Source organism: Emys orbicularis, chromosome 2 (genome assembly GCF_028017835.1).
Source record: "Emys orbicularis isolate rEmyOrb1 chromosome 2, rEmyOrb1.hap1, whole genome shotgun sequence".
In the NCBI taxonomy this organism is placed as follows: domain Eukaryota; kingdom Metazoa; phylum Chordata; order Testudines; family Emydidae; genus Emys; species Emys orbicularis.
Genome location: NC_088684.1, coordinates 199,295,999 through 199,314,984, shown reverse-complemented (window position 1 = coordinate 199,314,984; position 18,986 = coordinate 199,295,999). Strand labels below are relative to the sequence as shown.

The 18,986-nt window shown below is 44.2% G+C and overlaps 1 protein-coding gene across 1 annotated transcript in view; it reads right to left on the bottom strand.

Moving 5' to 3' along the window:
* The window catches only part of LANCL2 (LanC like glutathione S-transferase 2), a 59,353-nt gene extending 42,435 nt beyond the window's left edge, over positions 1 to 16,918 (bottom strand). The window contains exon 1 of the mRNA XM_065399364.1: positions 16,700 to 16,918. Coding sequence (XP_065255436.1) covers positions 16,700 to 16,918 — 219 coding nt within the window. The remainder of the gene's footprint in view (positions 1 to 16,699) is intronic.
* Positions 16,919 to 18,986: the final 2,068 nt, after the last annotated feature.

Below are 18,986 nucleotides of genomic sequence, written 5' to 3'. Positions count from 1 at the left end.
AGCTCCTTTTCTGAAAAAGAGACAGACATTTGGCATTGTCACCATACAGCAAATGAAGTTTAAGAGAGATCTAACAATCCTGCTGCAGCTCACTCCAATCCCTATGGAAACAAACACCAGTTCTGCAAAAGCAGGTCCTTATTGAACGTTCTGAAACACTGACTGCAGAACACCGTATCCTGTTTTCATTGATCTAACATTCATTTTCATGCAAGCAGCATAGTTAGAACTCATGTAAACATCAACGGCTGTAAGAAAAACAACTCCACATGCTATTTTTAGAACAAGTCCTTACACTCATAAATAATCTTACCTTTGGGGGGGGGGAAGTTAAAAATAAAACCAAGGACTCACAAAAGGAGGGGTGGATGCTTGGTAGCAAATTCAATTTAAAGATAACTTTTCTTCTTATTTAAAAGTTGTAGGCCAGGATTTTCAGAAGTGTCTAGTTGCTTTGGATGTCTAACTCAAGATGCCTTAAAAGGACCTGATTTTCAGAGACTGGGTGCTCAGCAATTTCTGTAAATCAGGCCTCTAAAGTGCCTCCAGTTGGGCACCAAGAAGCCACTATTCACTTAAATTCTCAAGATTTTCAGAACTGTATTAAACACCAACATCATCTAAAGAAAGTGCTAGAGTATGAAGAATAAATCTAAGGTACTTGGGTATCCAAAACGGACACTTGCCTCATAGTATATTTTGGTTGGCATGTATTATTACAATAAAAACTAGATTATCCAAATACAGTAACTCCTCACTTAAAGTCGTCCCGGTTAATGTTGATTAGGGAACATACTCGTTTAAAGTTGTGTAATGCGCCCTTCTAACGTTGTTTGGCAGCCGCCTGCTTTGTCTACTGCTTGCAGGAAGAGCAGCCTGTGTGCTTGGAACCAGGGTGGACCAGCAGCCCCCTATCAGCTCCTCGCTCCCCTAAGTTCCCTGTGCAGCAGCTGCCCAGCAGGCTAGCAATTGCAGCTGTCCCTCCCCCCACTGCCATGTGCTGCTCCTGCCCTCTGCCTTGGAGCGGCTTCCCGTGACTCCTGCTTGCTGTGCGGGCGGGGGGGGGGGGGGGAGGGAAGGAAGAGGGGGGCTAATGTCAGGGTGTCCCCCTCCCCCCTGCTCCTGCACCCCACTTACCCCATCTTCCATGGGGGACACACCAGGGCTCAGGACGGAGGGAGCTTGCAGCAGCTGCGGTCTCAGCAAGCTGATCTAATTAACAAGGCAGTGTACTTAAAGGGGAAATGCGCATATCTCCCTCCATTCCTGCTGCCTTGTAGAGTGAGAGTTAACCCTTGAGGGCTCAGCCAATTGCTAGTTCATCATTTAGCAGTAAGGAAAATATCCCACCCTCTGACTCCTCCACCTCAACCAAGCTTCACAATCATCATCACTGTGTACCAGTATTAAATTGTTTGTTTAAAACTTGTGAGTGTGAGAGATATATATAATGCCTTTTGTCTGGTGAAAAAAATTTCCCTGGAACCTAACCCCCTCATTTACATTAATTCTTATGGAGAAATTGGATTCGCTTAACATCGTTTCGCTTAAAGTCGCATTTTACAGGAACATAACTACAACGTTAAGTGAGGAGTTACTGTACATTTACTCAAGCTTATAGATAATGGAGGGAATTATAAATTTAATGAATAGATGCTGGGTGACATAACCCCAAGTTTTTGAAAACAGAGGTTGAGATAACTGGAAGTTACACTCTATTTTGAAACACTGTGAACATATACACAAGCATTCTCAAAACTACGATACCCACACAAGGAAATAAAGGAACAAATCAACAGAGCCAGACGTGTACCCAGAAGCCTCCTGCTACAAGACAGGCCCAAAAAAGAAACCAACAGAACTCCACTGGCCATCACCTACAGCCCTCAGCTTAAACCTCTCCAACGCATCATCAGTGATCTACAACCCATCCTGGACAATGACCCCTCACTTTCACAGACCTTGGGAGGCAGGCCAGTCCTCGCCCACAGACAACCCGCCAACCTTAAGCATATTCTCACCAGCAACCACGCACTGCACCATAACAACTAACTCAGGAACCAACCCATGCAACAAACCTCGATGCCAACTCTGCCCACATATCTACACCAGCAGCACTATCACAGGACCTAACCAGATCAGCTACAACATCACCGGCTCATTCACCTGCACGTCCACCAATGTTATATATGCCATCATGTGCCAGCAATGCCCCTCTGCTATGTACATTGGCCAAACTGGACAGTCACTACGCAAGAGGATAAATGGACACAAGTCAGATATCAGGAATGGCAATATACAAAAACCTGTAGGAGAACACTTTAACCTCCCTGGCCACACAATAGCAGATGTTAAGGTAGCCATCTTACAGCAAAAAAACTTCAGGACCAGACTCCAAAGAGAAACTGCTGAGCTCCAGTTCATTTGCAAATTTGACACCATCAGATCAGGATTAAACAAAGACTGTGAATGGCTAGCCAACTACAGAAGCAGTTTCTCCTCCCTTGGTGTTCACACCTCTACTGCTAGCAGAGCACCTCACCCTCCCTGATTGAACTAACCTCGTTATCTCCACACTGATTTATACCTGCCTCTGGAGATTTCCATTACTTGCATCTGAAGAAGTGAGGTTCTTACCCACGAAAGCTTATGCTCCCAATACTTCTGTTAGTCTTAAAGGTGCCACAGGACCCTCTGTTGCTTTTTACAGATTCAGACTAACACGGCTACCCCTCTGATACTTGATATACACACAGTATGCATAGAGCCAAAAAATTCTCTTACAGCCCAAAATATGTTGCATCTTAGAAGTCAATTTAATTTTCACCACCAATAATTCACATAATTGAATTTGTTTAACCAGTCAGAACAAGATTTTTCTGACTATCAGCTCTGTAAGTTTAAACTGGGATCTGATGAAGAGCAGGTAGAAATCAAGCCATGCTCTGTCTTTAACAATTACTACCAGAAAACATTCTGAAATCAAAACTAAGGGGTTCATTCAGGACAGGTACAAGGGCTTGTCTTTAAGCACATGTGTAAGTCCCAAAAAGGGGACTTAAACCACGTGCTTAAGTATGTTCCTGAATAATGATAGACTGCAACACATGCATATATGTTTTCCTGAATTGGAAGCCTTAACTTGTTATTATGGACAGGGAAGAAAAGAACACAACTGTTGTTTTTCTAAGCCTGAGTGGGCTTTCTAGTCACATTTTTTTGTTTTTAGTTAACATTATCTGGAAGAGCCACAGGGAGCAAATACATGTCCTGCATTGCTTGACTATATTAAGCAGCACTGGGCTTGAATGTAGTATCATAGAACTGTTTAACCAGGCCAGCCCAGGAAATGGCCTTTTGTCCTGATTAAGCAATATTATTACAATCCCATCACACTACTGGACCATCCCATACAGAGTTAGGAAGACACACACATGTACACTAGAGGCCTGATCCTGCCTCCAGTGAAGTCCGTGGTAAGATTCCATTTAGCTTCAATGGGAGGAGGATTGAGCCCTAGGAAAAAGAAAGAGCCTGCTGAAGAAAGAGCTGTGAGATGCCCAACATGGTAGCCCAGCAAGTATAGCTGACACTGAAGGAGTAAACAGCCAGGCAATGATGGAGATGCACTTCACAGACTTTTTGCATGTATGACAGTCCAAGAAGGATTAAAAAACCATTTAAAGGAACAAATAGAACTAGCAGGATACAGAGACACAGCCAAGGAACTAAACACCCCTTAAAAAAAAAAAAAAAAAAACACATGAAGATGTCCCCATTAAAACTTCGCATCCCCATTAAGCAGCAATCTTTGCAGTTAAGTATCATTAAAGTCCTACTTAAAAGTCATCCTAATTAAGTACAGTGTCTAGTATATGGGTTGTCAGGACATATGCAACATTTTATTACGATATTTTTAAATCTAATGACATAGATCAGCTAAACCAACTCTTCGGTATAGAGTGGTTTTTAAAAAGCAGCTCCCGCAAATGCTCACTAGTCATAACTTTTGTTCAGCACCGTCACAATATTATTTAAACTTCATCATGGAATCATGAGGGGACTGAGTCATGGTGATGACTCGAAGTTAAAAACAGGGTACTCTTTCTTTATTGCAGGATGGAGCTGAGAACAAGAATGGATACCACCCAGCACTGGAACTCCGTCCTTAGGGTAGATCTACACTTCAGGTGGCATGCAGAGTACAGACAGTGCATGCCCAGCTAGCATGGGTATAAACAGCAGTGCAGAGAGCGAGGCACATCTTAGACAAGTAGAATAGAGTGCCCTACATACCTGAAGCTCAATGTATGTACCCTAAATGGCTCTCTACACACCCAAGCAGTGCCTCCCCAGTCGACACTCCTATTTTTTGCAGTGTAGTGTCCCACTACCGCCCCAATGCGGCAGCTTTTCCACACTGCAGTGAAAGGCTTTGATAGGGGGAACTGCCAGAGCCTTTCCCTGTCACAGAGAAAGGCTCAGTCAGAAGGGAGGTAGCAAGGAAAAGGTTCCAGAAGTGAGGAAAGACTCAGGCAGTGGGGAGCTGCTGGAGCCTTTCCCCGCTACCTCTCTTTGCCAGAGTCTTTCACTGCGGCATGTAGCTACGTTTACCCTACACACTGCTGCAAAGGTAGGCAAGGTCTTAATGTGCTTCAGAGACCTTATCACTAACATACAGGCAAAAATGTTAATAGGTGAATCTAAGAATAGATACACTTATAGCTTAAAAAAATGTAGAAACTTCAAGTTTAATTTCTAATAACGGTCTCTTTAGCATCAAAAGTAAGTGAAATGAATGAAAAGTAAATGAATGGAATATTGCATGTTGGTCCCAGGCTATTAGACATTTCCCAGAACTGAAGAAGAGCCCGGTGTAAGCCTCTCTCTCTCTCACCAAAAGAAGTTGGTCCAATAAAAGGTATTACCTCACCCACCTTGTCTCTGAAATATTACAGGCAGATTATTCCTGGGGGAATTCTGCGCAAAAAAAATTAAGAATTCTGAGCACAGTATTTTTAAATTCTGCAAAATTCTGCATATTTTATTTGTCAGAACACCACAATATAATCATGCTCCTGCTGACAGCCCTGGTAGCCAGGGCTCCTGCTGACAGTGGGAGCCCCAGCTGCCCAGGGCTGACAGCGGGCAGGAGTGCTGGGAGGAAGTCACAAATTCTGCAGGGAACATTGATTCTGCGCAAATTCTGCATTGCACAGTGGCACAGAATTCCAGGAGTAGCAGCAGATGCATTTTGCTATGAATTAGAGAAGACTCTTTGTTTGGACTCTATAGCCCTTTGATTCACTTCCCCTGTGCCCCTTGTAACTTCCAACAGGTTTCCACTTCCAATATTTTTGGATCCTTTGATAGCTGAAATAATATCTGTAAATTCCTTTGAATGTTAAGCCAGTCCTATGCAGGGTGGATTGATTTAAGTCAGCAAATAGGAAATCTTGATTTAAATAATCAGTTTTAATCTAGTTTTGCATATGTACCTTTTAGTTAAAGAATGGTTACCAATAAATAAGACTCAACCTTTCAAGCATGTTGGTTTGCAATCAAATATAGCTATTACACACTAAATTTGGTACTTTTATTTGCTAACCAGGAGGCTATACACTATATCTATCTCTATTTGTTCAAGCAATTACATTGCTTAATCTGCATTCAAATTCTTAGTTTGTACATTTTTATTAGAAAACTGTGAATGATGTATTTCTTATTTACTAGAAGATTAATTTTATTTTTGTTTGGGCCAGGCTCTGTTTGGATGGAAATTCAAATTAACTTAAACATGCACAAAGCCCAGCATTTTTTTTTTTAATTAAATAAAACTACTATAAAAACACATGTGCTGGATACACAAGAAAAACAGTTTATCAAAACAAGTTTTGCATTTAAAACTAACAGATCTGTAATTAATAATAATTATTTTGTCTCTAATAATTATATGGCAGTGATTTGACGACCTGTTAGTTAAAAACTAACTGGTTTACTAAACAAAGGAAGCATGAGCTACAATTAGGGTATGTCTACACTGCCCATGTTACAGCGCGGCAATGCTGTGACGTGGGCAGTGTAAGTTGCGCTTCATCGCCGGGGGACAGCTCTCCTGGCGATAAAAAAATAACCACCCCAAACGAGGGGTGGTAGCTTTATCACCAGAAGCACGGCTCCCAGCGATAAAGCGCTGTCTATCCTGGCACTTTTCAGCTTGTTTACATTTACAGGAGTTACTGCTGACTGCTTCTTACTTACAATGTCACCTGAAAGTGAGAACAGGGGTTCGCATGGCACTTTTGTAGCCAGTGTTGTAAGGTATTTACATGCCAGATATGCTAAACATTCATATGCCCTTTCATGCTTTGGCCACCATTCCAGAGGACATGCTTCCATGCTGATGACGCTCGTTAAAAAAATAATGTGTTAATTCAATTTGTGACTGAACTCCTTGGGGGAGAATTGTATGTATCCTGTTCTGTTTTACCTGCATTCTGCCATATATTTCATGTTAGAGCAGTCTCGGATGATGACCCAGCACATGTTCGTTTTAAGAACACTTTCACAGCAGATTTGACAAAATGCAAAGAAGGTACCAATGTGAGATTTCTAAGGATAGGTACAGCACTCGACCCAAGGTTTAAGAATCTGAGATGCCTTCCAAAATCCGAGAGGGATGAGGTGTGGAGCATGCTCTCAGAAGTCTTAAAAGAGCAACACTCCCATGCGGAAACTACAGAACCCAAACCACCAAAAAGAAAATCAGCCTTCTGCTGGTGGCATCTGACTCAGATGATGAAAATGAACATGCGTCAGTCCGCTCTGCTTTAAATCGTTATGGAGCAGAACCCATCATCAGCATGGAAGCATGTCCTCTGGAATGGTGGCTGAAGCATGAAGGGACATATGAATCTTTAGTGCACCTGGCACGTAAATATCTTGCAATGCTGGCTACAACAGTGCCATGCGAATGCCTGTTCTCACTTTCAGGTGACATTGTAAACAAGACGTGGGCAGCATTATCTCCCGCAAATTGTAACCAAACTTGTTTGTCTGAGCGATTGGCTGAAGTAGGACTGAGTGGACTTGTAGGTTCTAAAGTTTTAAATTGTTTTATTTTTGAATGCAGTTTTTTTTGTACATAATTCTACATTTGTAAGTTCAACTTTCATTATAAAGAGATTGCACTACAGTACTTGTATTTGGTGAATTGAAATAGACTTTTTTTTGTTTTTTTACAGTGCAAATATTTGTAATCAAAAATAATTATAAAGTGAGCACTGTACACTGTTTTCTGTGTTGTAATTGAACTCAATACATTTGAAAATGTAGAAAACATCTAAACAAATTTTAAGAAATGGTATTCTATCAGCTTAACAGTGTGATTAATTTTTTTAATCGCTTGACAGTCCTAATATATATATATATACACATACATACACACACACACACACCACACCTTAACTCCCCACCCCCACAATCCATACAAGTATAGATTAAGTTTATCACTTTTCTAAAACTTTTACATATATAGTTTAAATCCAAATCACTTCCAATGTAAAAAGAACACTTCAGCTATGTGAATGACTGACCTATAAATCTATGACATTTGAAAGGGTTAGCTGTTTAAGTGATTAAGTTAACCAGATAATTTGAAATAGCTTTGTTTTCACATCCCAAATTCAGAGTTCCAATGTGTAGATTTATAAAACAAAGTTTGTATACAGCAGTTAGCCCTAACTGTCTCACATTTAACATGACCATTTGAAGAGCTGGCCCTTCTCCAAAGTGGATGAGTTTTATGTGGCTAACTTGACAACTTATGAAATCAAATGGATTGCTTGATAATACAGTGACTTCTGTGGCAACTGAAGTACCCCGTATATTTGCAGCTGTCATTATGTGAGTCACATAGTTCTTACTCACCATTCCACTTGTGTTATAGCAGATGGGGATCATGCAAAACATCGAGGTTTTCTTCATACATTTTGATTTTTACAAGCCTTAGACTGTAATCCTGCAAGTCACTCTATATAAGCAGACCCCTGAACCTGTGTAAAGACCCACTGTGTTCAAAGTGGGATCTGTCTGTGTTACAGGATAGAAGCCTATATCTACCTCCACCCTCAAAAGTAATGACATGAGGTCCTAGATATAATGCTGAAGCCATATGATATTCCAGGAGGGCCCAATAAAGTCAGAGATAATTTTAGGATTTGGGGATGGAGGGAGGAAATCTCTCACACACACACACACACACACACCCCCAGCAAAATCTCATGAGGAAAAGTATACTCACAATCTTCTGACAAAACCAATTTACTAATAAAAAACAGAAACAGTCAGAGTAAGGAGGAAAAAAAGCAGCGTAATTCCATTGACTTTAAAGCAGCTTAAATCCATTTAATGGGACGATAGAATCTGACTCAGTCTTTTTCCAAAGGAGAAAAATAAGATTTTCTACTTTTAATTCTTCAAAAATAGAACGCCTGCTTTGTAGTGATGTGGAAAAAAAAAAAAAAAAAAACGATCCACGCATTGTGTTTTCAATCAGATCAACCTGAGGCCCTTTATTGATTACAAGCGTGCAGGGGGTGACAGCCCGGCTGCAGCCACAACTTTGGTCTTTATTTAAAACAATTTAAATCTTGTAAAGCATTAAGTCACTTTAAGGATTAAATGCTAAATAACAAAATTAAACAACACTAGTTTCTTTTGTCTGGCAAAAGTATTTTTCGGTTTTACAACCTTAAAACAACACCAATTCATCTTAAATTTATAAAACAAATATTGTACACACCAGGAGTGGGTTGTTGTTTTTTTTTAAAAAGCAAATTCAACTAACTTGTTCATAATTAAATGATTACACTTAAATAACCTCTTGCCTGGATTATTTACAGACATTTCTCCTTCAGAATGGCTGCAAAGAAACCAAGAATCTTCCTTTCATAACACTTTCTTTTAACATTTGTACAAAGTTTTACTGCTTAATTCCTTCCAGTAACTACAGAGTTAACTTCTCTCTTTCTTTCTTTCAACTTCCTCAAACTGTGGTTGCCTGCTTGTCTGGGCCCGATCCTTTTTTCCTTGTTGCATTATTTCTTTCCATGGGCACAGGCATTGTTTCACTACCAATTTAGCAAGGAGGGTGGGCTTTTTTGACTAACCCCCCTTTTATTTATTTATTTACATACACACATTACATCTAGATGCATCTTATTTAATAATAACCTTAAATTCTTTATGTCGGGACTTAATACAATCTTTCCTTGAGGCGGTAACAACCCCTCAGCACCGGTGCATTGTAAGGAAGGATAGTAGCAGGGCTAGGGACAACGGGAAAGGTAGGGAGAACAGCCGCATTAACAGCACTATAAAATGGAGTTACACTCACTCACCGCATGAAAAATGACTCCTTGCTGAATGCAGGAGGTAATAACAGGTTGGATTTTTCTTTGGCCTGTTTTGATAGAGGGTACTGCTGCACCTCAGGAAGGGGTCTTGCTGGGTTTAGGCAAATCTTAACAGGTTGGGCAGACCCAATGCACCCAACCTGGTTGGCATGATCGGCTCACATGGAGGGAGAGACCTTAGCCAGCAGTTCCTGTTGCAACGAGGAAGGGCTGGGGTCGGTCTTCTCCTGCAAAACTGCCAGGACCTCATTGAGTGGGACCAGGCACGTCCAGATACACGTCATCTAGGGTACAGCAGATTATACAATTTAATTTACACAGCAAGTCTTTTCCCAAAAGGTTAGCCCGTGAACAAGGACTGAGGAGGAAAACAGGATAGTTAGACAGAGGATGGACAGAAACGGTCAGAGGTGAAGAGACGGGGTGGGGCACAAGAACCTTGCCCACGCCTACCGCTTGTGGAGCGGGCAGGGTGGTAGGGACATTCCCTTTTCCAATGGCCCATCTGTTTGCAATAATGACACGTGCCATCACTGGGTCCCTGGGGAGGTGGACGGTGGGGACCTTGGTTTGGCCTTTCCCCTCTCCCCCGCAATGGCTTTTGCGGGATCCCTGCATGTCCTGGAAATGGAGGGTCATTAACTTAGTTTCAATGTGGCGGTGATAGTGTTGGGTAGCTGCTAAAATTTCATTTAGATTCTTTTCTTTACTTCGTTTACAGGTGCTAATTTTGGCCCAATCTGCTTTCTTTGGGCAGACTGTGAGAACTGCTTCCCACAGCCTGTTTCTAATCCTATTTATTGTGTCCTGGTCGTGGCCTGGGTCCTCCATGGGCCACCGGGCTGCCTGATAAAGGCGATTTAATGTTTTCCTGGGCAGGACTCCCTTCAAGAGTTGGTTTAAGTCTACCCAGGTAGGGTTATAACAGTGCATGACAGTTTTTAATTCTTCTTGAAATTTAACAGTGTCTTCTCTTATTTTTGGAAAAATTTTAATTAAATTATACAAATCCGTGGGAGACACGGCATGCACAGACACCAAGGTCTCCTGACCCGAAGTGGCAATGCCCGGGAATTGGCGCAAGGGGACTATTTCCTCAGCACGGGGAGATGCTGTCTGAGGGGTGAACATAAGGGGCTTTTGTTGCATAATATTTCTTGCCGGCTTAGTTGAATTTAAATTCTTTGCCAATTCCCTTTTTATTTCTTTTAATTGTGTGGTAAGTTTCTCCTGGGAGTCCTTGAGACTCCTCATTTGAGATTCACGGTGCCATTTTTCTGCTTCTTCATACCAACTAAAATACACATCGAACTGGCTTTGTGGGGATTCCATTCTTTAAAAAGCTTACAAGTGAAAGGACTGCAATTTACATACATACAAACATACAATACTCAGGTGTGCCCTTTTGGCGGGACGGTGATTCCTTTGGTCTCACCGGCCCCCATTTTAACAAATCACTTTCATTAGGGTCTTTTACACAGGGAAGGCTTATTGTAGGGCGTCCACGACTGTCTACACCCCCCTTCTTGGTGGGACATTTGGACCCATCAGTGGCTCATGCACTGCCCTTAGGCGGGGAGGGGAATCAGAGGAAAGAGGTTGAGGAAATCAGACCACCCAAGGGTGGGGAGGATAGGGTCACACAAACCTAGACCCAGGCAGTCCCCTCGGCGGTCAAGCCAGCAGAGCAAGGCTACTTCGGCCAGGGCCCTTCTGTTTTGGCCCTTCTAGGTGGGAGTCACAGGGCTTGCTTTAGAGACATCTCCGGTCACAAGCCAACAAGCTTCGCAGAGAGCTCTGGGCATCTTCCCGTGACTCTTTCTTTCATTCAAACATTCACACTGGCACACAAATCAGTACAGAGGCCTATTTAGCCACACATAGGGCTCTTCCCGGGGAACAGAACAGAAGGGCGTCAGGCTTGTCTGGCAGCAAAAGGTCTGGATAGAACGTGCACTCACCCAATCCCAGAGCCTACGGGCAGTCCTCCACCAGAAACCCAAAATAGAGATTTCAAAAGGTCTCTTACCTTTTCAATGGGCCCGGGGTCTGGTGGGGAACAGCTCGTGGTCATCCGGTGTTCGGGATCGCTGTCTATCCGAGTCATGGCACCAAATGACGTGGGGGGGAAAAAAAAATTTAAAAAAAAAAAAAATCGATCCACGCTTTGTGTTTTCAATCAGATCAGCCTGAGGCCCTTTATTGATTACAAGCGTGCAGGGGGTGACAGCTATTGGAGCTGCCCCCCTGAGTTCAGGAACACACAAGCTTTTTAAAGCTTAAAACCACAGACAAATTACACGTTAACTTCCATATTAATTACCTTATTTGGAATACATTGCAAAATTAATACAGGTCAAAAGCAAAAAGAACAATCACCCTTCTTGTTGTTCACAGTCTGGTTCGTTTGCGGTTTGACTTTTCTAACAGTGCTATTGCGGTTATATATTTCCTAAGCTTGGGCTATTACAAATTATTCTGTTTGGGGATTTTTTTCCCACTCTGACTCCTTCTGCCCCTTGTACACAGAAACAAGCAGGATCTTAGTTCAAGGGCTGTAAGCAAGCTTGACCAAACTCAAGGCCTTGACAAAAGTTTAAGGCCTGCTAAATTTTCCCTCACAGTAGTAAGTAATAAGGTACACAGGTGACCCAAAATACTTACAAATAAAGCTGCGCAGTTAGCTACCAACTGCCTCACTTATCAACAGTGAATGCCATGTGGGACAGGATGAAAGTACACAGGCATTGCACTTTAGCATGCTCCATTATAGTGAGACTAGCAAAATGAAACAAATTCCTAGTGCAAATCTAGAGCTAGGAATTCCTGAAGCATGAATCTGCAGTGGGAGAATTTCACTGAGTTAAGGATTCATAAAATTCTCAAATGAATCAGAATTTGAAATGTTCTGCGATACAGTTAATATTTTCTTCCCACGTGCATTTTATAAATGTAGTTATTTAAAAACAAAACAGAAGCAAAAATCTTCATTCATCACATTTTCCAAGTTCTGTTCTCACTTTTGTGATGCTCTCAGCCTGTCCAACTGAATAAGCAGTTATGAATGCACATTTTCTCTAAAACCTGGTCAGAATGTGTAGAATCTAAAGTAGGGTTGGTGTGAAAAGATGGATCTCCTACCCTGCACATGATCCACTTAGGGAAAACTTTCCAAGTGTTTCTGTGTTAACACAATAAAGATATTTAGATAAACCAATTCCCCCTCCCCACATTGAATATATTTAGTATGTGGTCCTACTTGCAAAATTCATAAAATAAATTAGAATTTATAACCCAGGTTTTATGAAGATTTTTGATCTATACCTGTATTTACAAAAGTCTCTGGGGACATCCAGTTTTAATTCTAATCTCAATAACATTACATCCCCAAGACACATTTTCCTTCTCTTTTCAAATAAGAAATTATGCCTTTGAATATACACAAACAAATCCCACTCCCAATAGAGACTCAGAGACGGATCAGAATTTGGCCATTAACATTAAGGCACTGATCCTGCAAATCACTCTGTGCACCCAGCTCTACAGGTGGTCCTCCATGTGGATGCAGGGATATGGGAGCAGTTTGCAGAACTGGGACCTAATTGATTTTGGTGCTAGTGATTAAAAAAAGATGACAGACTGAAGAATGGAGAGTTCTATTTATCTACAAATACTGCACATGCAGCCACAGTGCAAACTTCTTCTCAGTAGGTCTTCAATCTGTCTTAACCCTGACCTGAAGGGACTATTACTAAAGAGAGAATACTCCAATCTGTGAGCCCATTCTCATTGCTGACAAGATGCCTAACACAGATGCCAATTAGCAGTTAATTGTTTTGGAAGGTGGTGTGATGCCAAAGGGTTTTTTTTTTTTTGCTTAAAGAAGGGGAATCCTAGCCATAAGAGCACTACCACTATCCTTTATTTAAAATAAAGCTACATTGAAGTGTCAAGATGATTATTTGATATCACAGAAATTCAAAGTAAGTCACCATGTTATCCTTTATTCACCCAAGCAGGTTTTGCATAGTTCTCAGAATGGCAAGCAGTTACTCTTACATCCTACATAAGCTGTTACCAGTGTTAAAATTCAGTAATTCGCAGTCAGGGCAGAGGTAGAGCCAGAGCCATCCAGTGGTATTGAGAAGAAAGTACTCAGTGGTTAGAGTGGGAGCCTGGGACTCAGAAGCCTGGGACTCCCTCAAAAGCTCAATTCTTTGCCCACTACAGACTTCCTGTTTGATCCTGGACAGTCATTCAGCTTTTCAGTTTCTTCTGTAAAAATAAGAATAGTACTTCCCTATCTCACTGGGGTACTGGAGGGATTTAGACATAGTAGACTGTGAGGTGCTCAGATACGAATGTGATGGTGGCCATATCAGTACCTAGAGAGATCTTCTCCTGATTAAACAGTTTGGCAAGTGTGTATCATTTGATGTAATCACAAGGCAAGAGACTCATAGAATCAATTAAAAATTACAAAAAGAAATTGTCCTTCATGTGTACATGCAAGTAGCCATAGATTAAAAAGAGAAAGGAATGGCTCAGCAATATCTAAAAAGAGTAAGTGTGAACTCCATCAAAGACAGAGAAATCCATCTTTTCTAAAAATAGCATAGACTGAGGGCTTGGCTACACTGTCAATGTGCGGCAAGCCAGGGACACTGCCACAGCACAGCGAAAGTCCCACTGCACCATAGCAATGCTCATAGAGGACATTACAGCTCACTAGCTTGCCGTGCAGTAGTCACACCGTGGCTTGCCGCATAGTAAGTCACCGTGTAAGCAAGCCGAGAATACTGTGGTGAAAACTGGGCATTTGGAAGGGAAGTGACCCAACAGAGGCTCGCTCTCTCTCACCTCCATTCTCTGTATAACTTTATTAATGAACGTTTGATAATTTCTGAGCTGTAACATATACAGTAAAAGCTGTTTTATCCGGCATGTTGGGGGAATGGGGGGTGCTGGTAAGTGAAAAATGCCAGTTAAACAAGAGGAAGAGACTTTGGGTGCAGGAGGGGGTGTGGAGCGCAGGCTCTGGGAGGGAGTTTAAGTGCGGGAGGGGGCTCAGGGCAGTGGGTTGGGGCACAGAAGGGAGTGTGGGGTGCCGGATCCAGAGGGCGCTCAACTTGGGCGGCTCCCCACAAGCGGTGACCTATCCCAGCTGCTCCTAGGTGGAGGCACGGCAGGCATCTCTGCACACTGCCTCCACCCACAAGTGCTGCCCCCGCAGCTCCCATTGGCTGCGTTTCCCAACCAATGGGAGCTGTGGAGCTAGCACTCAGGGTGGGGGCAGCGCACAGAGCTGCCTGCTGTGCCTCCACCTAAGAGAAGCCAGGTCAGGTTGCCACTTGCGGGGAGCTGCCCAAGTTGAGCGCCCTCTGGATCCGGCACCCCACACTCCCTTCTGTGCCCCAACCCACTGCCCTGAGCCCCCTCCCGCACTTAAACTCCCTCCCAGAGCCTGCGCTCCGCACCCCCTCCTGCGCCCCAACCCCCTAACGGCCCCGCATCAACCTGACTATAAACCAGAATTTCAATGAAGATCAGAAATGCTGGTTTATAAAGCTTTCCGAATGATGAAGTGCCGGATAAAGCAGCTTCTACTGTACATACATTGAGAGTTGTAGATAAGGCTAGTGTTTCCAGTCTTACTCTGAGGCCTTGCCTTCACTGCAAATAAAAGCATGTTCCTATCTCGAGTTAAGAGCACACTTTTTTTCTTCAGTGAAGACAAGAACTGAGTATTCTTATTTTTGTGGGTTCAAACTAGAATCCAAGGCCTTGTCTACACTAGCGGTGGCGTGTAGGGTACATGAACCTACATGCCAGTGAAAAGCAGGCTGCATCCACATTGCGGTGTGTAGCTACACTCGGCAGTGAAAGGCTCTGGCATGGTGGAGGAAATGGGGAAAGGCTCTGGCAGTGCCTTTTCCTGTGGTGTAGAAAAGAACTGGCAGCTCCCTGTGGCAGGGAAAGCATCCAGCAGTGGGGGAGGCAGCAGGACACTACACTGCTGAAAATAGCAGTGTAGATGGGGCAGACACTGCTTGGCTGTATAGAGCCCAGTGTAGGATATATCCTAAGGCTCTGATGTACCTTTACTCGCCTAAGCAGTGCTTCACTGTCTACACTGCTATGTATACCTATGCTAGATGGAGCGCAGTGCATGCACACTACATGCCACTATAAGCATAGACATAGCCTGAGGGGTCTGTGAGGGCAGGCAAAGCGCTGTAAAAGGCATGGTCAGAAACAAGCAGGTCATTCATCCAGTTTGAAACCTGAAAGTCTTCCTTCTGGGTGGTTTGTGCCCCGGCCAGTACTGAGACAAAAGCGAATGTGGTTTTATCCAGCATTGGACAGGGAGAGGGTACCATTTTGAAAAATGCACCGCTCCACCACCCCCAGTCTGAGCTGCACACAAGGTCACATCAGTGGGGGAGGGGGGGCAGAGCGATGTTCTCTTAAAAATGGCATGCTCTGTGCAGCGTGATCTTGCATGCACATACGTGCGGGGTCACGCCAGCGGGATGAGTTCACACCATTTCTGGAAGTATTGGAATGTCCAGTATTCTGGGGATGTGTGAATGGCCACTCTAGTAGGAAATGGGGTGTCCCAGGCTAATGCAAGTAAGGTGGGGGTATAAAGGCCAGGGAGAGGACCTGTGGGTTTGTAGGGATGGCCTATGGGCGGGGGGGGGGGGGGGCCTACGAGCACTACTGTAAAATACAGATCAATGACAGTGTGCAGGGAGCAGAAGGGTTCAATGTGCTGCGTGGGGGCTCAGAGGAGTCGGTGCCATGTGAGTGTGGCAGAGCGGGTGGGAGGCATAATGGGGTGGCTGTGGGGAGTGCAGGGTACAGAGCAGCGCATGGGTGGCATGCAATGGAGCGAAAGAGAAGGGAGCACCTAGTGCTGTGGGAGGAGGCCCTGGCAAGGCGGATGAGAGCCCAGCGCTATAGCTGGTGGGCGTGGCGTGTAGGGGAAAGGTTTGAGCCACGCTAACCTTTGTCAATAACCACCCGGTTGCACCCCATGTGGCCACGCGCCTTCCCTCCCTCCAGGCGCTGCCCCCTCCGACCCACCCTCAGCCCGGCCACCAAGCAGCACCAGCAGAGCACCCCCCTCGCCGGGCCGGGCCGGGCCCCCTAAGGCGGGGGAAGGAGGCTGAACGTTCCAAAGCCCGGCGGGGTTCTAGAACGCTGGACGGCAGCCCGGAGCGTTCTCGAATGCTAGGAGGCGGCGCCCCCCCGGGCCCAGCGCGCGCTTGCTTGCTCACCTTCCCGTCCGGGCCGAAGGGGAGGGACTCAGGCTCTTCCCCGACTGGGGAGGGCGCCGGGTCCCGCTGGGTCTCCGCGGCCTCGCTTGGGCTCGAGGAGGCGGCGGCGGCGGCTCCGTGGAGCTGGTAGTCCGGATAGGGGTTGCTGAACGCCCGCTCCTCCATCTCCGCCTCGCCCCCCAGCTGCAGCTTCAGTCGCTTGGACATGCTCTCTCCCATGACAGCCTGCCCCCGGCCCGCCCCCTGCTGCACGGCGAGCCGCCGGGGACACGCGCCCGCCCCGAGAACAGCAACGCGCTCCCTGCTGCAGCGCCAGTACTACGCCAAGGGCTGGGGCAAAACGCGCCTTGTCTTGATAATAATGCGGTGGGGGGCGGCTTGCCTAGCACTTAACACGGCTGCCGGCACAGCTGGAAGGTATCAGGGTAGCTGTGCCCCTGCCCCCACTTCTAAGAGGCAGAAAATACCAACTTTAAAAATAAGGAAGCAGGCTGCTGCCGCCTGCCATAGAACAGGGCTGGGAGAAGAGGCGCGCCACGCCCCGCTGAACATTAAGACAAGATGGGCACAGTTTCCTCCCCTTTTTGCACGAAACGGCACGATCGCGAGGAAGCAAGGGCTGGCACAGTGAAAAAGCCGCCCGCCCATCAATCGTTGCCAGGACAGCTGGGCACCTCTTCTGAGAGAGAGCCACTTTAAATCCACTGAGCCTTGATCACACCTCTAAAAAACCCATCGGAGTTCTTCATCTTCTCCCCCTCAGCTCCCCAACCCCTCCGAAAAATAAATCAGGCTGTTGCTGCGAACAACACCCAAGGCTGCAAAACTCAGCTCCTTCCTGCTGCCTCTGTCTCTCTGCAATAGGGAGAAATTCTCTCCCAAATTATTTTACATAATAACCAGAACCACCGAGGAGAAAGAAAATCCAAAGTATAGGCAGTAAATGATCAATTCCTTCACCAGTGTCATCCGAACCCTCCAGCTTGCTGCAATCATCAGGAGAGAATGAGAAAAACCGTACAGAACTAATCCCTGACCCTGATAAACATGCACGTAAATGGTAAAGGCTGTACCCTTCCTTTGCTCAATACATTGATATTCAGCTTTCATTCATAGCCCATCCACCAAAATGATGACAGCAGCAGCCTTTCTCCAATCCATAGTCACAAATCCACACTTATCTAATCAATTTTATAAATATAACAAAGAACTCTTCCTGTGCGGGGGGGGGATGAGGAAAAGCAGCCTTTAATCTTCTTCCCCCTCAGTTTGTAATTTCCTCCTTGCATTTTATTCTTCCTTTGCTGCTGTGAAATGTGTGTCCCCCTGGCCTCGGATGAAGAAGGAATACATTTTGCATGACAAGATCAGGGGGGCGGGCTGCCTGCACACTCAACTATTTCTAACAGTCAGTTGATCTGCCAGCTTTCACCAGGCTGTCACACACTCAAACCAAAAAAGAAAAAAGCACCTACAGCATCTACACATATGTGAAACAGGCACACATGTATGAACAGATGGTGGTACTGGCATTTGCCTAATTCACTGTATGCTTCTTAGTTTAATAGTCTTGGCTGAGCATTTTTGCCTACCCCAATCTCCATTTTTTGTTCCTCTTGGCTCACTGTTTAGTTTCACATATATGTTTCTTTTTTATAGACAGGCAGCAGCAGCCCATAACAGGTTTCAGATAATATATTCTGGTTTGTTTATTTATTATATTCAAACTGTGTTACAGCTTTGTGTGGAAAAAGAGACTGCCTGCCAAATCCCAGTTGCTTAGTATTGGAAATGGAAAACATATCTTGGAGACAGTGTGTCAGCTTAACTGTATAAAATAGTGCAGATCAGCAAGATTCTACTTGTGTGTGAATATATTTATGCACATATACAGATTATATAACCTCAACAATTTTAAGTAATGACAGGATTGCCTATTATGAATAACTGATTGAATTATGCAAATGAGGAATTAATGGCTTGACCCTGCAAAGTGAAGTGTGCCCTCAAATCCCACTGATGTGCATGGAAGATTAGTACACTCCGCACTTCTGAAGAGGAGTTCACCACCTCAGAGGTTTAACTGAAAGGCCCTGGTATACTTAAGCATGTGACTAAATCAGTACCTATTCAGGCAAGCACTTAAGTACATGCTTAAAATTAAGAGGTGTAAATGAATAAACAACAAAAATTAAGAGTGCATCGCAAAATGTACTCTATATTTATTTTGACATTGTTGATTTTATAACACTTCATAATATACAACTACGAATTATTTATATTGTGA